The sequence below is a fragment of the Cydia amplana genome, chromosome 1 (assembly GCF_948474715.1).
Source record: "Cydia amplana chromosome 1, ilCydAmpl1.1, whole genome shotgun sequence".
Classification (NCBI taxonomy): Eukaryota; Metazoa; Arthropoda; class Insecta; order Lepidoptera; family Tortricidae; genus Cydia; species Cydia amplana.
Genome location: NC_086069.1, coordinates 13,360,036 through 13,385,314, shown reverse-complemented (window position 1 = coordinate 13,385,314; position 25,279 = coordinate 13,360,036). Strand labels below are relative to the sequence as shown.

Below are 25,279 nucleotides of genomic sequence, written 5' to 3'. Positions count from 1 at the left end.
GGCTTAATGTAACAGGGGTAAGTAGTAACGCTTAATTTTGACGGGGAATTAAAAACATTTTAAATTTTTTTTGCTGAATGATTTTCTTATAACTCGAGGAATAACGTAAACACCGCCATTGCCCCGCCAGACATCGAAGCAAGTGGATGTGCATACGAGCTCTGTTACGACCAGGTATTGAAAAAAAATTACGGGGTAAGTTGTAACAACTCCCAGTTTTTCAAAAAGTGTCTGGTGTAAAAGATGCGTAAACATTTAAAATTATTTTGTAATCGGAATTAGTGCTTAGATAAATACTTTACAAAGCCTCATACTCAGAATCATAAATTTATACTATACATATTTTAGGCCTTTTTCCTAAAACTGTTACAACAAGCCCCCCGCTCCCCTACCCTTTGTTCGTATGGTTAGTGACACTTAACAATTAAAATAGCTATAACTCCCTACGGAGTTATAGTTTATTTCTCGGTATTCATAACTCCCGTGGGGACAATAGGTATAGGCCTTTGTCCTTCAGTACACCTGCATGAAATAAGATCTTTTTTGATCAAGTGTGATGAAATAGTTATTTTCGATATATCGAAAATAACTATTACTTATATACATATACCTACCTACATATTTGACTTCACATAAGAAATAAGAACTAAAGGGATTTTATAAAACAAGTCGTAAGACTTATTCAGAAACGTAAAATATGATAGTAATTGGATTTTTAGTATCATATTGTACTCATTCTTTCGAGTATCATTGCTCAAAGGAAGATATTGAGTGCGAAATACTGGAAGCGTTACTGGGGAAAATAGGGGCAGTTAATAGGTACGTAGGTGTCTTAACACGCATTTTTCCTGGGATTAAACTAAGCAGTCTACCGCCATAGCTACTCGATCAATCCCTGTTACTTCCAAAGAATAGCTATCCCAACATACTTACCATGTTGAGCTATTATATGGGAGAAGGACTTTTTGGACACAATGATAATGATCGGTAACAATGGTTTAATTGCATGGCAACGTCGTTGTGTTAAAGGAATCTATAAAGTATAATTCAGCTGAAATTATTAATTAAGGTTAATAAAATAACCTTCATATGAACCTTAATTAACCGTCTCCTTGAAAATTGTTACTTTCCTTTACTTTAAATCCATTGCTACCGATCACTGGTTAAAGGGTTCAGCTGTATTGATATAATTATGTTATACAGGGTGACCTTAGCAATTGGACAAACCCGGAATGCTCTAACGTCAGGAATGCTCTAACATTAATATTTTGTTAATTAGAACAAAAGATAAAAACATATACTTATTTTATACAAAAGTTATTTCCAATTAATTGACAACAAAAAGAAACCGGCCTTACCTATTGATTGGCAGTACTTTTGACAATTTGTTCGAAAATGTGCGGCAATGATGACATTTGTAAAAAGTCACAATCTTATTAGTGTCTTAAATAAAAAAGATAATCAAAAAGGTCGAAGAAGGTTTCATACTATTTATTTATTACCTCAGGACCTACTAACTCATACAGGCTGCTCCAAAGTAAACAATCGTAATTTGTTAATTTGTTCGTAACCGCTACACCGATTATATGATACTTTGTATACTGGTTCTAAATACCCTAATGCATATGTACATTTCGGCTTTGTCCAATGGCTATTCAGTACGTAAGATTATTTAGATACACTTTTTTTTCTTCCTCGCGTTGTCCCGGCATTTTGCCACGGCTCATAGGAGCCTGGGGTCCGCTTGGCAACTAATCCCAGTAATTGGCGTGGGCACTAGTTTTTACGAAAGCGACTGCCATCTGACCTTCCAACCCAGAGGGTAAACTAGGCCCGTATTGGGATTAGTCCGGTTTCCTCACGATGTTTTCCTTCACCGAAAAGCGACTGGTAAATATCAAATGATATTTCGTACATAAATTCCGAAAAACTCATCAGATACACTATTAAGACTAAATACCTACTTACATTCATGCAATAAAACTATTAAAACGGATTATATCGCGTACTTATATTGATTGCGTTTTTCATTTCATGAGTTATATCGCGGTAACCGAAGACAACATTACTTACATTCAATCTTATTTGCCAGAAAAAACCTCTACCTAGAATTGACTGACTAAGTATCAAATTATTTGTAGGTAAACACTGTTGAGATTTTGGATTTGTTTAATTGATCCTATCTAATGGAAAAAATTAGGTACGATCCTTTAGGTAGGTACTTACTATATTTATATTACTGAAACAGGCGATACAATGAATCGTAAATATTAATTCGTAACGTACCGTAAGTACTTAGAGATGATAGAGCCTTTTATCTATTTATTGTACCTACACGTATTTTGGCTCTAGCCTACGGCGCTGTCCTGATTGCATCGATCGCCGTGATATTCGTTAATGTGTAATGAGCATGTTAATTGTGAGCGGTCATGGGTTCAAGTTCAGAGGCAAAGGCTGTTGACCCCGCGCGCCGTGACGTCACGCCTCTCCGCCCGCCGCTCTCCTAATTTTCCAGCTTAACAAAAATAAATTACAAACAATAATCACCCGCAACGTCGAAATGATATCCCACCGAGTCATGGCCCGATAAACGAAAACACTCCATTCTTATATCGAAACGAACATGAATGAAAATTGTGAAGACTTTTTACTTCAGCACCGATTCTGGCGAGCAGTTTTTGCTGCGACACTTCTTGCTGAAGCATGATTGTATCTCGAGGAATGCGCTACCTACCGCAGCCTGGGTCCGGGTGCGGAACGGAGCGGGTCGGCGCGGGCGGGCGGACGCGTATGTAAAACTCCTCGCGAAGGAAAATCCATAACGGCACGCGGAAAACCCTTTTAATATACGGCACGTAAATAAGAGGCTCTTGCGGGGCGGCGCGGTGCGGCGGGGGAGTGGCGCGCCATTGGCCGGCGCCGCCCCGCCCCCGCCCGCGCGCGAAAAAAACCTCTGGAAAAAAGTGGATCGGCGCGGCAGTGTCTCACCGACGCGCTTAGTGGGCGGACGCTCGCTCCGGAGAGACGGCGCGACCCACGACCGGCGGCCGCGGCCGCGCCATGCCCGCGCTGGCTCTGCGCGATCAGCCGCTCGACTGCTCCATGCGCCTGCGTGACCTGCCTGCCTGGCCACCCGCGCCGCCGCGCGCGAGGGACCACGGTCAGTAGTGTGTGTCCAGTGCCCAGTGTTTTCAGTGAGACAGCCAGCCGCAGCCTGACCCGTGCACGGTAACCCGACCAGTATCGCGCAGCCACCCGACATAAACAAATAGTGCAACCCTACTCGCTTAACCGTCACTTTGACAGCGCGATTCTTTAGCGGCTTTGATCCCATTCTTCACGACCCCTGCCGCGAGTTGTATGTCTCTGGGGTCAGATTTGCGCGCTCCATTATTGTCATTCGCCCGACCCCATCGTTATACAAATTTAAACCGATATCAAATGTCTGACACAACATTAAACGTGCTGACCCTTGGCAGCAGGTTTACAGGTATGTCCAATTTTCAAAAGTGACCAAGGCGATTGCGAAGGAAATTCAGTGGCCGACAATGTAGTAAGTTATATAAAGTAGTTTTGTATTTAAATTGGCATTAAAGGATTTCAAAATTACTGTTTTTATTACATCTTATAAAACAAAGTCCACTGCCGCGTCTGTCAGTATGTATGTATGTCGCGATAAACTCAAAAACTACTGAACGGATTTTCATGCGGTTTTCACCTATCAATACAGTGATTCTTGAGGAAGGTTTAGGTGTATAATTTGTTTAGGGTACAGCCGGGGAGGGTCGCTCATTAAGATGTATTCCTTATTAAGGTGTAGGTACATAAGTATTTAGTAAGTATTAACACATATCCTTACATTTAAAACAAAAGTACACCGGTGTCGAAAGGATAATTCTTCAATATTATAAGATTTATAGGTGAATTAGATTCTCCATTAATATCCAACCTAAAACTATAAAATTGTATACCTAATATGAAACCTTTAAGTGCTTAAACTATGAACCGAGTTCATCTTAATTATCTTACATTTTGTATAGTAATAACACATTACATATAATACATACTTCAAATCAACGTACGCACCCAAATCTCGGAAGGTGTATTAACAGACCGGCGAGGGGCCATAATTAAACTCTGGCAACCCTTCCGACCCCGCGCAATATCAATATTGTGCGACAACAAATATCTGGACATAAAAAACGTCAACAAGTCGTTCGGACATAATCCTTTATCAGAAGTAACGCGGGTCAGGTGGCGCGCTGTAAGACGCGGTCCCCGGAGCCCCGGAGCCAGGGCTGCCACCCTCCGCAAATAATATTAACTCTCTCACTCCTTTGTCGCCTCAATTCGTGTGCAAAATGATTCCTTTGACACGCCCCGCATGCACTTTACCTTTTTATTGTGAACTGGAGTGTTGCTTTTCTATTTGGACAAGGAAGGGCTTCTAATAATAAAATTGGCTCCGTCTTATACGGTAAAAGCTTTAAACATTCACTCAGCCAGAGGGTGAAGGGATTTTTATTTGGTTTACTTATACTTGAATAACTTATTTATAATTACTTTGATATTATTTAAACATACGAATTACATTTTGAAAAATTATTGCAATTTGTGTTACCTATCCAAAAAATTTAAGTCTGATATCCTCTATTTTCATCTAATATGTTCATTTTTGTACCGCATACAACCAGCTGATGTTTAACAAATTGTATATGAATGAAGTTAATTAGATCCGAATGTAAACAAGTGACAAGTTGACTTTTCACTTATGTTTTTTTTGATAATGTTTCATATCCAAAAATATCACACTACTGAGGTCCGTCTGTCCGGATTGAGGTAGACATGAATGCCAAGAATCGACATACCGAGTGCCTATATTGCATAATTATGTATAAGCTGAGTTAAGCTCATAATACGAGTACAAATTTCTAAGAAGCGCCATACAGATTTTGAAAATCTGTTAGATATTGATTTCATATTTAATATCTTACGCTACTGATTTATTATTGCGAGTGTGCTGCTTCAGAGTGAATAGGTAACATACAGTGTGTGGCCTATAACGAGGGCGAAAAATTAAAACGTAGATTCTACTCCTCAAACAATAAAACTTTTGTTTACAACTTTTTGAAATTATGTAGTCTTAAAATTGTCCCTTTTTCAAACTAAATAATATTTTCAATGTACTTTAAATTCCGTCTAATTGACATTGCCCGTCAGTCTTGTCACCGTACAGGCATAATCAATTTCGTAATACATTGCGTGTTCGATTAAATTTAAAGTGTTTTAAAATACAAACCACAAGTTATTTTTAAAAGTCGCTGAACAAACATTGTCTAGTTTGAGGAGTAGAATCTACGTTTTAATTTTTCGCCCGCGTTATAGGCCACACACTGTATAATAATATGTAATTGGAATGTGGTGAAACTTTACCAAGAAATGGTTTAAAAGTGACTTTTCCAAACTAAGCAAAGCTAATATGTATTGAAAAATCGTTGGTATATGGTTGGTATATCGTATATGGCATAGGTATGATAGGTATATTTGAATATAATTTCTATACAACAGGCAATACCAGTATTATTGAACCTACCAGTTATCGATTATTAGGTTTGGACAGTACAGATACCTCTTGACGGTTTACTCGATTATTTTCAACTGAAGGGACACTAACATACAAACGTATGTGGAGGCCAACTCTAGTCATCATCTTCCTAGCGTTGTACCGGCTTTTTACCACGGCTCATGAACAGAGTCGAGGACAATTCTTAATTTAAAATCAAAATTTGCTGCAAAATTACTTTTTCACTTTAAATGATAATTCATATATATATGTATATGTACCTACTTACATACATTAGGGTAACTTCTCATAATCTAAGGAAGTAAGGAGTAAAAAAATGTGTAGTTAAAGTCTATTTTTTTATTCCGTAGACTGAAATGACATTTCTTAGTATGAACATCATGTGTCATCTCATACTATGAAATGTCATTTTAGTCTACCGAATAAAAAAATAGACTAGTAGTTAATACCGTTACATAAAAAAGAGTTCATCTTAGTTAGCTTTGAAGTAAGTAATGTTACAAACAATTAAAAGTAGGTGTTAGGCAAAACCACCCTCAAGATATTTTTAACCGACTTCAAATAAACGGGGGTTATCAAACCAATTTGGGATTTTTCTTTTAAATTTATAATATTGTTCCAATTTGGCCCCATTTTTGACAAGGTCCAGTTCTGATGATGAGGCAACTCCTAAAATTGTATAGCTATAATCAACAAACGAAGAATTTGCATTAAAAAAGTGATTGTTAATGAAGTAGAACTAACTGCTGATGAAAACCAGAACAGAATTCTTCAACAACGCGTAGTGTTTTGACGTTTGGCAATTTGTCTTCTTCGTTAAGTTTGTTGCAAGCATAGAGAAATATAGTAAGACAAGAGTGCTCATCAGTTCAGACTATTAATTTCAGTGTCTACAGCTATCATCGAGTAGCGGAACTATCAGTACTGCTACATCTATTGTCAAATAGCAGTAGGTACTGATAGTTCCGCTACTCGATGCTAGATGCTAATAGTCTTTTTTGTACTAAAACTGATGTATGGAGTGAGCACTCTATGTATTTTTTTCTCTATGGTTGCAAGTTAATGCGCAAAATTCTAACTTGATACCGTCATGTTAAACGCATCTTTAAGTATACCTAAGTACCTTTACCTATTACTTACTTGAGTTATATGTTTTGTACGTAAGTCAAAGTAGAAAAAGCGAGTGACAAGGAATAGAAATAGAGATATCTTGACGAACAATAGCTTTATTTTATAATGACGTTATCATCGCATTCACATTAAAATAACAATTGAATTGACGCTGACGATAATGTAAACGAAATGGTGGTGCTGTTTTCCATCAATTACGTGGTAATTTGGGGGTAATAATGTCATCAATGTGTGATGTCTTTGGCTGTTTGCCTTTACGCGTTATTACGCGTGGACGCCGCTCGCCGGCCTGCGCGCGCGCCTCCTCCTGGGAGCGTTGCGCTCTTTTGCCGCACACGCAACACACCTGCGTTAATATAATAGTAATTTGGCATTATTTCCCTATTAAACCGGACCTTTCAATTCCAGATTTTTTATTTTATTTTAGCCGCCACTTCCTGAAATGTTCTTTACCCGCCTTTTTATAAATGTCTCATTTATTAAGTTCAGTAATAGGTCATGCATGAGGTAAGCAGATATCTTGTCCTAGAGTAGCTACCTATACTCGTCGTAATGAATTAGAATAATTAGATCTACGACTAGTTGAATAAAAGGTAAGTGAATATAAATACAAAAACTTTTACGATATTAAAACACTCAGTAAAGTAGGTAATTTTGGTTACGGCGGCATCATTAATGTATTTTTTATTAAAATACTAAGCGAGATTATAAAGTGTCTAGCAAGGTAATTAAATTGTAAGCGTTATAATTAATAGTATTTTATAATTGTATGTCTGGGAATAAAAACTGTAAGCAAGTCATTGATAGGCACATAGTTACTAGTATGACATGAAAAATAAAATTGTAGATATCTAAGATTCTGCATAAGTACGTACTGCTGCGACTTATTTAAATAATTCTCGACCCAAATCAATTCAAGGTTGATACCATAATCACGCTATAACTTTCACAGCATAGTTCTCATAATTGTGAAATGCAAATGAAATTATAAGCGGATTGTTTCTAAAAAAACATTGTTACTTACTTCCGAATAATGCATCGAATATTTTATATGAACATGAGTTTGTTACAAGAATGTTTCAAAAGAAAACGTGCATTGATGTTTGTAAATTCACTCGATTGTTATAGGTAGCTACTTACTTACATAAAATATCACTAAGTAATGCCCGTTTTTCCGAGCTAGAATAGTTATAAGTATGGGTGCATCCATGCCACATTATAAAATAAACTTCTTGCTATATCGATTAATAATTGGTGTTTAACAAGTTACTGCCATCGTAATACCTACCATGTCTGTCTCCAGGCAAATACCCATTGAATTAGATATTTATATAAACTGACTGCTTAGTTTTTTAGTTCCCTTTTAATGATTATTAGATACTCGTACCTACTCGTAAAAAAATCATGTTCCTGACGGTTAATGAAACTAATACTGAAGAATGTCTTCAAATCGATGTGTATCATGCCTAAATAAAAATGTTGCCCTCAAAAAATGGTTCTGTAACCAAAATAGGTCTATCACCAAATAAATAGATGTGTAAGACTTATTGTTATGAACAAATAACTAAAAAGGTTAATTTAAACATATTGTTTATGGTTAGCGAAGTTCAAATCGACCCTTAACTCAAATATAAATTCCTAAAATTCCAAATTTATAAAATGGTGTTAATGTTACTGTGTCCACACTCCTCACGGATATTTATACTTGTATTGTTTTGCAGAATAACTCTATATAATTTTCCGAGTTTGTCGGTTACAGATATGTGCAATTGTGCATAACTGAATCAAACCAAACAAGTGAGATGTGTTTACTTGCTTTACCATGTAGTGTATATGTAGTACATATGAAATATAAATATTGACTATTTAAAATAATGCATGCACTCGGATTCTGACTGCTCTGGGATGATATCTGGTTCCTTTAATTTAAGACATGGATGGACACAAAAAGAATGCATTAATTTAATGTTGTTCTGTAATATTTCCGTTGTACTTTTGATGTAAATGGTGATCACTTACAATCTAAAATCAGCACTTAGTCGGTTGCCACGCTTGCCACGCTTGCGTCGACTTATGCGTTTCTGGCAAGATGTGTAGACGCAGCTTGGAGGCGTGCGTGTGCGCGTCGGCCCGCTCGCTCGGCGCTCTTAATGTCTCATTATACGTGTCTAATTAATTTCATGCTTATGCAGATTCGCCGCGATACACATCGGCCGGCTTCGTTCTCTGCCGTGTTATTAATGTTGACTACATTAAAAGCCTAATTATGATTTCTGTTTGTTTATTCAATTGTCATGCGGGATTTTTAATAGTTTACGACGTTTCAACATTATGGGGCCAATATATATAGAAATAATGGCTTATTAAAATAAAAGAGCTTACCTACTCAGGGAAGTCCCGAAGACGCGCCGCGCGACGAGCCGTGTCATGCGGCAAACTACTCGTTACTGACGTGTTTAATTTTATTACTTGTAGTCTGATTTTAAATAATAGATTAATGAGCATATTTTATTTCAGGTAATAAACTCATATTAAATCTAAATGCTTAGGTATTTAGATGTATTTAATCTAACTCCACACATTGGTTTGACTCCGAGAATAAAACCGAAATAAAGGTTTGTTCTTGATTTAACCTAATATAGAATAGTAGTAGGCTACTATCAGGTGACTTTCTTGCACTCCACCAGCCCAAGCCGATAACGTCACCTGATGTTAGCAAATATTTACCACTTCCCTAAAGTTAACTACTCTATAAAGCTCCAGTATCGAAGAAGTAAGTAAAATAAAACCTTAAGGGACATATGTATATTCTCTCTACAAAACCTCTTTTGAGTGTTAATCAATCAACAAGATACCTTAATAATATTCCTTTCAAAAGAAACACCGATAAGTAGGCTTTCAGAAAAACGGATGCCTATCGCCACCCCTTCACTCGAGTAGACTTAGTTTTGCACGTACATACTCGTACCGAAATGCTGAAATCTCTTCAAGCAGGCCTCAGTTTTGCGGGTAGACAACGTTGTTATTACCCTTCGGGCGTGCAGCAGCGTCCTGTGACGCGGGTCGAGGCGAGACAAGTGTTAACATTGAACGTGCTCCCGTTACGGCCGTATCGATTTTCGTATATGGGGCAATGTTTGTGTCCGCTACGAGCCATGTGCGTGAGCCGAGGGCGGGTGCGGGGGTGAAACATATCGGGGGGCGCGGGGGCGCCTAATTAACCACCGCCGGTCAACGACACCGACAGATTCTCGTCTCGAGAATCCGCGACACCAAAATAGAAACCTGTAATTCTGCGAAGCGATCTGTTGCTCGGTTAATCGCGAGAAAATCCCGAGGTGTTTTTATTGAAAATGTTTCTAATAGAGTCGTCAGTCTCGTCCGATTAGCATATCGTTAGGAATGCGGCTCACGCGATTTCGTGTTAACACAAATTATTGTAACTGATAACGCGTCACCGCTTCGCAAAAACACTCGTTGAAGAGAAAACAGTGTTCGCCTCGATCAGTAGCCACGCCTTGCGTGTTAGACCTGTGGCCAAATTTGGCTCGTTTCGTTTTCATCTGCATATTTTATGTAATTAATATTTCTATTTCTTTCCTTGCGTACAAGTCTAGGTAAAAACATGTAAAATGTCGTGTATTGAATGTATTGGCCACTCGAGAACTCATAATAAGCGACAATGTAGCGACACAACGACAATAAATGGTTTGTCGACGACGCTGCCCCTGATTTACATTCCTGCCGCGCATCAGCGAGCGGGGGAAGGGCGCCCTCGTTCTTTCTTTTCTCAAATTGGATTTAAACATTGTGAATTACCTTTCTTTGATTCGCGGGTTAGCCAAATGGGGACGATTTATGGAGTAGCGAGCAGGTCGGGTCCCGCGGGACCAGCGCGTTGCTCGCTGGCCGGCACTATTTCACGCGCGCGATTTACTGAGGGGGGCACCTGACCCCACTTTAAATAGAAACTATCCGCTCGTTTATTTCCCTAAGTCTAATGCGATGCCTACTAAGATAAGCTGAGGTCCGCCTTACATCAACAAAACACTGCCATGGAGCGTTGTGTTGTGCTTCTGTATTTTCTGCGCGACAGCGGTTACCAATCGGCTCCGCTTTAGTTTTTGTTGTGGATACCTCCGTCACACTTCAAGTGGCCCTCCCAAGACGCCTAATTCCCTTTCGTCAAGGTTATTTTTACAGATTTAAAGCTCGACAATATTCCCACAAAACTTGTATAGAGTACCTACTAATATGATTCCGTTTAAAGTAACTACTTAAACCAACTTAGCTGAAATGTGTTCTGACATAAATTCACATACCTAATTAATAAAAATGACAAAATTTTGCACAACTATCAAGTGGCTGGTTGCAATTTTGCAGACTAGTTGTCTATACTACATAATTCCATTTCGATGTAGAAAGCTTAGGTAAATAATGACCCCAAAAGTTCGCCAATACGTCGCCGACCAAACCGTCCCTTGGGTGACGTGACCCTTTAATTTTTCATCCGTTCGAGGGCAGACGGTGCATATCTTTGAGTTGGTGCGGCTGCTTAGTCGGTAGGTACTTGCGACACGCGATACACAACATGTTGCAAGGAAACACAACACAGGTTACACTTGTAACAATAGCACATTGTGCAACGAGGGGGGTAAGCGAGATTTTGTAAACGAGGTCTATTATTCACGACAGCCGCAGGCTGGGGTGAATTAAAGACTCGAGTTTACTATATTCTACACACAATGTTTTTCATCTTTCATCACACTAAGAACTAAATTTTATGCGAAATAATGATTAACCTTTTGGACGCCAATGACCGATATATATCCGCAGTGCGGATTCCGCACCGTAGGTTCAACGCCAAAGACCGATTAATCGGTCACAGACCACAGAGCAACATCGACCTACGTGCATATACATAAAGTTCAACTTCAGTTTTGACACTTCAATGATGTGGTGTCTGAGTAACAGCTTTTGTGTTTGGCCCGGCGAAAAGGTTAAATACGGTGACATTTCAAACTTTCGTCCGCCATATTTTAGGCATCGAAGGCACAGATTGAAAATTGTGTAAAAATATTTTAAACGGCTATTCAATTACATATTTTTAAACAGAAATGAAATGAAAGTATTAAACTATAAACGTCAGTTAAAAGTAAAACTCCCTTATACCTTGACTTGAAACAAAGTATTTTACTTACATTACAACCTACTTGGTTCGTATGAATTAAAGTCTATTTTTTAATTCGGTAGACTAAAATTACATTTCTTAGTATGAAATGACATTTTATGTTCATACTATGAATAAAAAAATAGATTTTAGTGACATAATTAAAAAAAAAACTAAAGCTATAACTCCCTAGGGACTCCCTAGGTTTTATTTTCTACAAACCATATTCCATCCCGAGGGAACAATATAGGGCTTTACCCTTCAGTACACCTGCATGAAACAAGATCTTTTTCGAGCAAGCCTGATGAAAATAAATAAATTAAGTAACAAGTAGGTATTTATGAAATAGCACGTTGCTATATTTACCTATTCAGAATAGGCAGACATGTTCTTGATCAGTAATTTTTACTCGAATTTTGGGCAAGATACGAGTAAGTCTAGATGCAGTTAAACATCTTGTACATTATGAAATGGACTAGGTACTCTTGCAATGAATCTATGTAGTAGAGAAATATTGTACAGATTTTTAATTACACCGGTATGTATAAATAATTTGAATCATACTGCGCACTCATAAACATGTTTATTAAAGTAAATTAATGAATATTATATGGTCACTCATTTGTTGAATTACCTTATGCTCATTACCTTCTGTCTCACTGCGCACACTGCCCGGCGCAAGCGCCACGTTTGTCCCTAATGACCATGACCATGGTGTAGGATAATTTATGGTCACCTTTGGATTATTCTATTAACTTTGAATACAGAATGGTCCGCCCCCGCATTTGACGATATGTGGCGATCGTTGAATTTGGCAAGCAACGGTCATCGGCAACGGCGCAGCTGCTGGACCACGCGTTGAGAGGTCATTGTGTCCGCACACTCCGCTTATTGCACCTTCACTAAATAGATGAAATCTATCACATTCGCACATTCAATGTTGGATTGTCAAAGTTTTTACATTAATATTGTGCCAATTGACACTTAATAGCGCTGAGTGTTTTTTTTACTGTCCCGTACCTAATGGTTTGGTTAAAAGCATGGTTAAAACAGGCATAGCGATAAAGTAGTTAGTAGATAAAGATGATTTTGCCTATTCTCGTTAGGTATCTCTGCCAGGTAATTTTCCAAGTTATTTTCATACAACGCGAGCTGAACATCATAGTCACACTGAACAACTTTCCTATGGGATCAATCCCATAAAGCTAGTGGTGGTTGCTTCGAAATCACATAATAAATGCTTTTCTGTACTATTTACAAGGTGTTTTTTATCAACGATTTCTTTTTTTTGATTCGATAGCTATTGTATCCTAGTTCTCTAATAGTCATATTTTGTTGCAGTGTCGGCGCGCGGTGACGTTACCAGCTACTTCAACACACAAATGGTGCTCGACCTTAACGGTAAGCGTATAGATTATATATTAGCACTTTCGCGGCCCATTTAGATGTCGCGAGCATTATCTAATTATGTTTTTGTGACTGCTCGCAGTCGGTGCTAGTTCCTGGGGTCAAGTCGATGCCGCTAGCTTTAGTGACACTTAGGTTTTAAAATAACTTGACTGATAATATACTTGTACTTATGTGTCAAATATTACCTTATCCTAATTGTACCTAAGTAACTTCTTTGTGTTTTTGTATGAATAATAATGAGTTTACTGCTGCTAATCTATAAGTAACAAGAGATAAAATATTCATGAATCATGGTAAAAGCACATATCTATAGTTGAATAAAGATTCAAGGGGTAACGAACCAGGAACAAGTGATAGTTTACTTGATTGACCCAGACATCGAATAAATTGTGTTCATCGTTATTGTAGCCAAGGTCTGACGTGCCAAGAAACAAACAAAAAATTATGACTACGAAATGTTCAAGACGCGATGAATCATACTTATACTGTGGATTGCCGCTATGTAGGCATACCTAATCAACTTGCACATTAAGTTAAGAAACACTAGACTCCGAAAAGATGTAAAAAAACCTGTCAATGGAACTCCTGTCTTTGTTCAAAGCGACCCATAAATGAAATGTTGATACTTATTATTTAACTGACTTTGAATGTACAAATATTTTTATTGGCCACTGTAGATACACGTACATACATTAGAAGCAATCGAAGAAAGCAATACCTATTGCTGTTACTGTTCCGGACGCTAATCCGCCTTCACGGAGACAACACGGCACATTTAAATTAATACCATTTCACAGTCAAAGCCATGGTCTAATAAAACATGGTCTTCTCTTCCCAGAGTGTCACTTGCCTACGTCACAATAACATTGCCACTTTATTTCAACATAACATGTTACATGGGTACATTATATCTATGGTTAATAAGTTAATTTATTTCTTTATAATTTAATAATTTTCATTTATATGTATTTTATCTTAAATTTTACAATAACACGTCATTTTTAATTATTCGTTAGCAATATCTTCCGATTCACGAAAGAAATTTCAGACGTTCGGGTAATTCTGTTTACACTACTGGCAACACAGGATAGCGCTGTCACATTTGACAATCCGCCATTTTGTCCCTGACCGACCGTCCTTGTCGAACGCGTGTTAATTGTTATTTCCTTCTCGCTCAGTGTCAGCAGTCGCAGTGTTTTCCAAACTTTTCACGTCGTAAGCTTCGTAATTAATGTTTTGTTACGAAAATGGTTGGCTGCTCTATTCGGAACTGTAAGAGTAGGAGTGAAAAGTGCAGTATATATTTATTTTATTTTACTATGTTTCTACATGAATAACTTAAAATTAATGCCGTTAAAATAATTTTCACCGTTGGTTAAAATTCTCCCACATTTTAAAGTTTGAGAACCTGTAAACAGCATGATGACGTAGGCAAGTGACAGTTAGGTCATTCGCGAATCTCGGAAGAGAGTACCAGGCGGAGTATATTATTATACCATGGTCAAAGCTTTTTGTACCGGCACATTTCTAATTTTCGTCAGGCGCGTTTTTATACGCGTTAATTACGCGCTGAATAGGCGGTGCGGCGCGGCGCAGTGCAACGCGGCTGCGCGTGCGTCACGCCGCGCTTTGTGCGCGACTCTTATTCAAATGCTGCGACAAAAAACTAGCCGCGATCGGTCACATCGCTGTAATGCCCTAATAACCATGTAACTCGACTTTTACTCTATTTTGACGACATCAAATCAACGCTTGCAATGCTAATGAGATTCCATGAGGTTGAATCGCCTATGTATGCCACTGGATTTTTTAATGATGACGGCTTTATTAGTAAAAACATATAAGTTAACTACACTTACTAAAAAAGGTCTAGGTAGGTAAAGGTAAGCACGTGCACACGTGTTGCCATTCAAGACAATATAATTACATGATCAAACGAACTTACCTTAAGTGAAGTTCGATCATGATTATACGAAGCTCCTTGTCCGAGTCGGATTTACAAGTAGTAACGCTGTCGTACAGCGCCTTAGTCACTATTTCAAAGCTAAAAAAAAAAAAAAACAAAACACCGTCGTTTTGACAGGTCTGAGGTACGTCATTTAGTTTAAAGCTATTCACGAACAACCCTTCTATGTGGGAATAAAGCCGCTAGGCTTATGGGGGGGTACGGGACTGCCGACTCGGACAAGGAGCTTCGTATAATCATGATCGAACTTCACTTAAGGTAAGTTCGTTTGATCATGTAATTATACTCCCTCCTTGTCCGAGTCGGATTTACAAGTAGATGTTTAAAGTTGGGTTGTGAATGAATAAACGGTATTAAATCGAGTAACATAAACATTTATTTTACTTAACGTACAATTAGTACAACAATATTAAACTTAAGAAAACATTAACTTCTTCATATTATTAATCAGTCTGCTTCTATTATCTTACTATTATAACTTATTAGTAAATAACATGGCACACCAGTATTTCTAATACTACACTAAAATACTTAATTAGAACGCCTACGATGAGGCGGTGTTCAAAACTGCATGACTAAAAGACGCTATAGAACCCGTGGTTGGTCTATTATAGTGTCTTGCGAAAGTTTCTGAACTTCCAGACCATCCTGCAGTTTTTTGTATTTGATCAACGGATATGCCGGATCTAAGGGCGGCAGAAGTCGAAGCATGTCTTGTAGAGTGCGCTGTAAATATGTTCACGTCAATACCGGCTTCGTGTAAAGTATTTTTTATCCAACGACTTAGGCTTTGTGTAGACGCCGGATGGTGCGGTCTTTTAAAGGTAAGTATAAGTTGATCGTAAGTATTCCTAATAGCCTTTGTTACATCAATATAAGTCCTTAGAGTTCTAACAGGGCAAATTTCTAAATTATTCTCATATGCTTTTAACTGTAACAATGGTTGTGTGCCACCTCTTCTAGTAGTTTTTATTATGTCCGGTATGAAAATATTGACTGAATTACTAGAGAACTTTATATTATCTAACAAGATTAATGATAAGGTTTGTACCCTATGTCCTGTAGTTAAAGCTAAAAGTGTAACTAATTTTTTTGTAAGTTGTTCTAAAGAAATATCTGCTGTAGGTAAACTAGTTAGATAGTTTAACACAATTTCAGGGTCCCAAGTTATATTATATTTGGGCTTAGTAGGTTTTGATCGAAATACACCTCTCATAAATCTCTTTATCCTATCATCTATTCCAATTCTGGGTCCCATAATTAGGGATAAGGCCGATCTGGTTGAATTTAAGGTTCCATAAGACGCTCCTGTATCAAAACATTCACTCAAAAATTTAAGGGTGTATGGGATGGATGCATTATAAGTGTCTAGGTTATATTTAGTACAGTAAGACCACCAAAGTTTTAGTGGTGAATCATATTGTCTAATTGTATTAGCTGACAATGAGTTTAACATTATTTGGAGTGCTGACGTGGGGGCACCGCGTCTCACGTACGCTTCCCTGATAGCAAGCCTGCAGCCAGGGTAAGCTGTTGATGCAGAGGATGAACTTGTCTGTAAGGAGACGATAATAGATTTCGGTTAGGGTTAAACATCAAGAGGTTGCCAACCACAAGGGTTGTAATAAGTGGGAACCATGGTTGGGATGGCCAATATGGGAACACAAGAATACCAGTAGCTTTATCCGTCTGAATTTTATGAACACATTTTAATACAAGTGAAAAAGGTGGAAAGGCGTAGAAGAAGTATTGACTCCAATTAAGGGTAAAAGCGTCTACTGCGAATGCCTCTGGGTCACATTTCCATGATATAAACTTTTTACACTTAGCGTTGATTCTAGAGGCGAAGAGATCAATATCTGGTTTACCTAATCTGTTTACGATTTTGGAATATGCTGTATCTGAAAGTTCCCATTCTATATTAATTCTTCTAGATTCTCTATCTGCTTCAAAATTATCTTTGGTATTGATGTAAGATGTATAGACCCAGATATTTCTCTCTTCACAGTATTGCCATATTTCTCTGGTTATTCTGTTAAGATGTGGAAATTGAATCCCTCCAAATTTGTTAATATAAGCTACAGCTGTAGTATTGTCAATTCTTAACAGTATTTCACAATTGGTTTTATTTTTTGTAAAACATTTAAGACCTAACAACGCTGCTTTTAACTCCAAAAAATTTATATGTTTTTCTTTTTCCAATTGTGACCAGGAGCCTGACGCTTTATTGCCTTGGCACACTGCACCCCAGCCCGTAAGGGAGGCGTCTGTATGTATCTCTAGACTAAAAATGTGCTGTTTAATTAAGTTACAGTTATTAATATTTCTGCACCACCAATTGAGTTCTGGGGTTATAGTTCTAGGAATTGCCATTACTGCATCATAATCTTCATTGTTTTTGAGTAACGCCAGATATTTTTCCCTTTCCAATAACTTGGTGTAAACCCAGCCATACGGTATAGCCGGAGCAATAGAGCTAAGTGACCCCAATAGTTGAGAAAAATCTCTTATACTGCAATGGCTTCTTTTTTGAAAGTCATATATTTTTCCTAATATCGAACACTGCTTTTGTTCAGGCACTGCGATTGACATATTTGACGAATTTAATTGAAAACCTAAGTACTTACACACTTTGTGTGGTGATAGTACGCTCTTTTCAAAGTTAATCACAAATCCTAAATCTTGTAGTAATTTACAAGTTAGAGAAACATTGTTTTTACAAATTGTCTCTGATTCACCAAAAACTAGAATGTCATCTAAATAACAGGTTAATATTACATTATTTTGTCTGAGGTAAGTACTTAAGGGTCTCAATAACTTGGTGAACACATATGGGGCGCTACAGAGACCATAAGGCAATGCATTAAATTGGTACAATTGTCCGTTAAATTGAAATCTCAAATATTTCTTGAATTTTTCTGAGATAGGTACAGAAAAATAAGCCTCTCGTAGATCTAAGTTTGACATGTAACAATCCTTGGTCATTAATTTACATGCTGTTCTTATGTCTTCTAATTTGAAATGCTCTGTAGTTATGTATTGATTTAAGTGTTTTAAGTTTAAAATAAATCTGTATGAACCATTACTTTTGGGAACTAAAAATATTGGAGATGTAAATTGATCCTCACTATAAGAACATACTGAAATTGCACCCAGGCCTTTAAGTTTATCTATTTCTTTATTTATTAAGAAAATTTCTTTTTTAGACCAAACTTGTTGGGCTGACTGGAATGGCGGTGGTGTGTGGCTAAACGGAATTTCATAACCCTGGACCCAATCTAGTATTACTTGGTCTTCAGTGAGTTCATGCCAATTATTTAAAAAATGTTTCAGCCTACCCGCATGTACCTGTTGGTCTAACGGCGATGGGTGTGACGAGACCGGTGACCCCTCTTTTGATCCCGCTGGTGTTGATGGTACTTCCGTGTTGGATGTGGACGATGCCCGCCACGTGCCCGCTGGTGGAATTGTTGTGGCGGGCCCCGCCAGTTTCCCTGCTTTTTGCTTGTAGGCTGTTGTTTAGAGGGTTTTGTATTTGTAGCACTATGCTGTGGTGTAGAATCGGCAGCCTTTATTTGGGATCCAGTTTTTTTAATAGCTTGTGCAGCCTTAATGTTCTCTGCACAATTAATTCCAAAAAGGAATTTATCTGGTTTAGAGTCACGAACAGCATCTTTGATGGTTTGGTCTGCTCCTGCGAGGGCAAAAAACTTCCTTGATGAAGAATCTTGATAGTAAATTTCGGCACATAATTTTGCTGCATCGTTAACCTGCTCTATAATGAGCTTAGAATTTATATCGCCCTTCAGAACGCTTGTAAGCGTTTTGCCTAAGGCACACATTACTTTTCCAGTCAAATTCTGCCGATGTACAATTCTCATATCTCTTTTGACTGTTATCTGTGAGAGAGATGCCAAAATTTCTGGATTAACCTTGGGGGCCTCTGCACTGTCAAAGTTTGATGGTGTTGGATATTTTTTGAAAATGGCTTCTTGTGCATCTTTTCCCAGTCCATTACTCATTAATTTAATCCAACGATTTGCCAGTTCTGGTCGGATTTCATCTCCCCGAACCTCTTTCTCTGCGCCCTCACTGCCGAGGGCAAGAAGAAATTCCTCTGGTAACTGGTTGTCCTCTATTAACACATTGTCCTCTGGCAACTCATTGTCCTCCTCTGAAAATTCATAGTACACCATTAAACTTGTGAATAAGGTCTATCCGCTGAGTGATAGCGCATAATTAATATTTTTGAGTTATGGGTCTATCCGTGTAATGATAACACTTCATGATGTAATTAATATACTTGTGTTAGTCTATCCGCTAAGTGATAGCGCTAATATATAGAAAACTAATATAAACAATCTTTTGCAAGGTCTACCCACATGTGGTAGCGCTAACTTGCAGTGTAAGCTGGCTGTCTGGCATTTAGTAGCTTACGTAAGTCACACCTTAACCCAAACGTTCAAAGTATAATGAGGAAATTTACATTTGCGTACCTGCAACAATTTCTTTTTCGGCGACATGTGGTTGTTTCTCGACGTCATCTTTCATAGAGAGCTCCTCCAATTTCTTCTTATAACGCTTCATTTTGCGTTTTAAATAATCTTCTTCACTTTCTTCGTTCCTTCGTTTCGGCATTTTGAATAATAATACAAACGCAATGGAGATTTTCACGAGAAAGAAAAAACCGACGCCTTAGTTTAAACTTCGAACAGATTAAACACGGATGTCAATAAAAAAGTCGTAAGATTGGCGCGCGCAGTGAAAAATAAATAAATAACACTACCAACATAACGGAAATACTGGAGAGAAGATTAAACGTCAGTAACGTCAAGAGGTTAGTTCCTGACCGATGATTTTTCATGTCTTATCTGTGCCCAAACACAAACGAAACAAGGGATTTGCTATTTCATATAAATGAACTTGAATACAACCAAAAACACGTAAAATTATTTACCGCAGAGTACACTCCTGGTGGAAACATAGTTATAAGCTTTTCTTACATACCTCTATTGTCTCCTAGTCGTCTTAACCAACGAAACAAACCTTATTGAAACTTTCATTCCAATCTTGAATATTACTTTAACGAAAACATGAATATGAAAAACAACACCAAAATATCACAAGATGGGTCATATTTATCGAAATCACAGAACATAGTACACAAATATTTGATAAATCGCGAGTTTTACGAAAAAACACAGTGACTCGGCGCATGCACTGAGAACGCAATGACGTACCTCAGACCTGTCAAAACGACGGTGTTTTGTTTTTTTTTTTTTTTAGCTTTGAAATAGTGACTAAGGCGCTGTACGACAGCGTTACTACTTGTAAATCCGACTCGGACAAGGAGGGAGTATAATAATACATCACGGACAGTCCCTTCACTACACCCTCACACTCAACCACTCTATTTACCTTATGTTTTAATTTGTACAGTACCCCTTTCACACATGACACACATACAATGCCCGTCGATATCTCATTCAGCAGCACACATCTGTCGATTAACACAAAACATCCAGACAATCTGCAGTACCAAGTTGACCGTAGAGGGAATATATAGGTAGGTACATGTAAATAGTAATACATATTATATCATGTTATGGTGGACATGTCTTGCGCACGGGCGCGTTGCGATGGGACCCGTCCCGGCGTTGCATCGTAACAACAGCAATAAAAGGATTAAATTTTACGCGACGTACCCTAAACGAAACTGTACATTTTGGTAAACAATGAAATATATAGATTAGATATATTATATATATGTAGTACCTATTTATGTAGAAATTTTACTTGGCTCAAAAGTTACGTTTTTTTTCTGTTTATTTCTCACTGCACCCACCTTGACGCTTTTCTGTTTGGCCCTATGGTTGACTGATAGAGAATGCCTATAGCGGCATTAAGCGTCCGCCTGTTGTACTCTTTTTTTATGTGCAATAAAGTTTAAAATAAATGAATAAAGATAGACGAAGCGCAGTCAAGAGGCGATTGGACGAGCACGGAGCTGCGGTCAACAAATTGCGTAAAAGAGATTGTTCACAATAAAATCAGTAATTTAATAAGAAAATTACGTTTAGATATTCGGTTGATTGGTCGGAATTAGTGACGGGTTGATAATTTAGCTTTCTACGGCACAAAGAGATCCATCTATCGATACCGTTTCAGTCAAATAGAACTGTTTCCAATTTCAGATAGGTATCTCGTTAATCGCGGCGAGTCGTCGCGTCGCCTAATATCTGATCATTTAACATTCTGACGCTCGTGCGCCGTAAGATCCGACCCGGACCGCGGGTCCTTATCTTCGCATCGACGTCTAATTCTATAGTAGAGCGTAAACAAGCTGATCCTTTTCTATTATGTATTTATAAAGCTCTGAAGTATAATTTGATAACTGCTTCAAAGCTCTCGACAAAAAGTTCTTCAAAGACAAAACGAAGCAAAATTTGAAATTAGATAAACAACGGTCAAGGTTAACCTTTTTTTTATAAAACAGCTCTTATGAATATTAATAGAGATAAGTTTTAAAGCCAGAAGAAAGAAACTTGTAAGTCATCGGGCGATTAGATCTCCGCCATGAGCGATGTCCACCGGTGCACGCGCTGTGGTCTGTAACGAATGGTCTGGAGAGTCTCTTTGTCCCAAACTGTACAATTAAGTCAAAATTTTTATGCAACTTTCCGCGTGTTATCTTCATCAATTACTTATACGTATAATAACTTAAAAGCAAGAGAAAAACCTTCACTGAACTACAAAGTATAGCGTATTGGCGCGAAACTTGACGGTACTAAATCATTACCCAATTTAACAATTAGTCGGTGCAATAACATATTACATTATTGTCGAGAAGGGTAATGTAGCGATTTGCAGGCTTGATTTCTTATTCTCTTCGGTCAACCTTGGGAGTACGTTTATTTGAATATGCTATTACAGCTAATTCATGCATAGAGCTTTTTTCAAAAATGGTACAAAAATAAAAAACGAGAAAGATTTTTTTTTTGAAATTTTTGTCTGACCATAAACTATGCATTTCGCCACAGCCTAAGTTTTTAAACTTTTAATCAACCTTTGCCAGCCGCTTTAAAAAAAAATAAAGTTGCTACAACGAGAATCCGCGAAGTGTCTACACGTACTACACTAAGAGCATGCATGCACATAATTATGTAGGTAGTTAAATATCTGCGTATAGGCATTAATAAGAACGTTACCAATGTTACCATGACTACATGTTAAAGCTGTAAGTCCTAGTAAAAAAAAATAACAGTTTACTTTGTTCAGTGTCGCCTCGTTTCGAAGCCTAGTTTGAAAGACTAAAAACGTCTTAAAAATATCTGTAACATAATTATAACAATTGCAGGAAAAATAAAACATCACGATCATACCACAAGGAACAAAAACCGGCCAAGTGCGAGTCGGACTCGCGCAATGAGGGTTCCACACCATCAACAAAAAATAGAGCAAAACAACCAAAAAAATAAGCAAAAAACGGTCACCCATCCAAGTACTTAACTTCGGTCAAAACTCACGTTTGTTGTATGGGAGCCCCACTTAAATCTTTCTTTTATTCTGTTTTTAGTATTTGTTGTTATAGCGGCAACAGAAATACATCATCTGTGAAAATTTCAACTGTCTAGCTATCACGGTTCGTGAGATACAGCCTGGTGACAGACGGACGGACGGACGGACAGCGGAGTCTTAGTAATAGGGTTCCGTTTTTACCCTTTGGGTACGGAACCCTAAAAACGATGATTAAGTATATTTACGGCGAGGCGAGGGCGTACATTGAATCTTGAACTCAGAAAAGGAGAACGCGCAAAGAGAATCCCGAGCGTTGCGAGGAAATCTACAGAGAATTCTGGCTGTAGAGATGGATTTAAGTGGATTTAACGCCCAGAATGAACATATTTTTTCTATCATGTGACACATACTTGGTGATCATACCTCTATCATAATATTCATAATCGATTACCACCGCCCCTATCATACGATACTAAAAACTCGAGGTAGCTTTTTTCCATACCGAACCAAATATTCAAATAAAATAACAAAGATTTGCAAATTTTGCGATGCTTCTAATTTTAATTGGACTTAATTGTCCTTTTATTTAGTAGGTATGTACGCAAACTACGCAAAGAAGGTAGTGCATGCACGCGGGAAAGTAGCGCGGATCCCAGAGTTCGAGCGTCAACGTGCGCACACACACACACACACACACACCTCGTGTGTGGCTTTATTGTTCAAGTGTTTACACTGACCATTCGGAACAACTACTCACTCCGCAACTCCGCCTGTAAAATATGAATTTGATAGTAATATGAAAATCTTAAATTGATTACATACATGTATGATTTTCTGATGAAAACAAATGTAAATACACAATATTACAATTCAGATTATACATACAAAAAAGTCCCTCGAATTGTCGATTGAGTTCCTCAACTCTATGTATACTTCTCTAGTAGGGTGATCTCATCTAATTGGGTGATAAAATTGAAATTTGAATAAAAGTCCATGTTATTATCAATCAATGTCTTTACTTTTAATAGGAACTGCAGACAGTCTTACTATTGGCATATTCAGACATTTAAATCTTAATTATAACAAATAATACTGTGCATAATCTTCTTTTTTTTATGCAGCCTGAACTTCGCTAATTTGGTGACAATAACCTTAAGTCGGTGATACGTACTACTCTAATTAGACTATAACCAAATTACACAAGTTTTTATTTTTTTTATCACATAATTAGGGATAACGAAATTTTATTATAATATATTTAGAAAACAATATTAATTATAAGGTATTAAAATAAATTGCTTGTTTAGATAAAACGTCTTGAGAATACAATCCACTACAAGAACGACACCTCCAGTCATTTTCAGTCTTTTCCTTCATTTTCTGCTTTTTTTTTTGTTTTTTCTGCATTCGATTCACCTTTATTTGAACTTTTCCTTCCTTTTTTTGGATCTAATGTTCTGAGAATAAAAAAATTACAATAATAAGTAAAAAAAATAACTCATGTAATTTGGTGATACAGACCCCCAAAATAATATGCTAACGTTACTTATGTATCGCCAATTTATTAATTATAGACTTTTCAATAATTAAATAATTAAAATACCGCATTGTAACTACATTTCACTCATTTATTTATTTCACACTTAACTTATGTACCTTGTTTTATTTGGTGATACCGTTGCGGCGTCAAACGTTTGAAAATGATAAATTTTTGACCGGCTTTCACAACATACTGTGAAAAAACTATGCAAGTTGTATTAAAAATAATAATTGGATATACCAAAAATAATATCCTTTTACTACTCTGTGCACTTTTTGTACAAATTAAGGCACTTTTAGTATTTAAAAACGAATTATAAACGGAGAACCAGTTTGTACAAGTCCGCGCGGCGCCGAAATGAGGTCTAGCGCGAGAAATTTGCAAATATTAACTATCTCGCTCTCTCAATTTGACCCACAAGAATGCAAACGGAATTCTACCTTAATACTTTGCCGTAAAGTCACATTTAAAAGGCCCTAAATCACTAGCTTTACTGGGTGTCATGCTTCAAAACTTGTATCACCGAATTAGGCGTGTCACCAAATAATGCGAGTTTACCCTACCTATACACCTTGTAGTCTAGTATGCGCTAATTCCTAGAGACACTCATCTCAGCGCATTTGCATGCGGCCTCCCCCGCGCCCGCCGCCCCCCGCCGCTACCTGCTCACGCGCATCTGCCATTTTTTTGCCTCACCTCGATCTCTCGATCGCCGAACAATCACTCGCTTGCATATTTCTTTCTATTTCCATTAGTTTTTGTCGCCGACTGCGTCTGCGTCCGACGTGAATAAGATTTTTTACTTTTTTCCAAATTTATTACTAAACGTGCGACGGATCACAATGACGCCATGCTAATGATAATGTTGATGTGCGCATTGTGCGGCCAGCGGACGCGCAGAGCGAAGGGCCTTGTTGGACATAATCGCTGGAGACAGGAGCTCCGCCCGCAGATTACAGT

At 37.7% G+C, this 25,279-nt stretch overlaps 1 protein-coding gene across 4 annotated transcripts in view; it reads left to right on the top strand.

Moving 5' to 3' along the window:
• The first annotated feature begins 2,965 nt into the window (after positions 1-2,965).
• Positions 2,966-25,279, top strand: part of LOC134648346 (protein nubbin-like) — a 93,183-nt gene continuing 70,869 nt past the window's right edge. The window contains exons 1-2 of one of the 4 annotated variants that reach the window (XM_063502872.1): positions 2,966-3,160; positions 13,227-13,286. In XM_063502872.1, the coding sequence (XP_063358942.1) occupies positions 3,061-3,160; positions 13,227-13,286 (160 nt within the window). In that variant the 5' untranslated portion in view covers positions 2,966-3,060. Of the gene's footprint in view, positions 3,161-3,272; positions 3,491-13,226; positions 13,287-25,279 lie in introns of those variants that run through there. The other 3 variants (XM_063502890.1, XM_063502865.1, XM_063502882.1) reach the window with 3 other exon arrangements.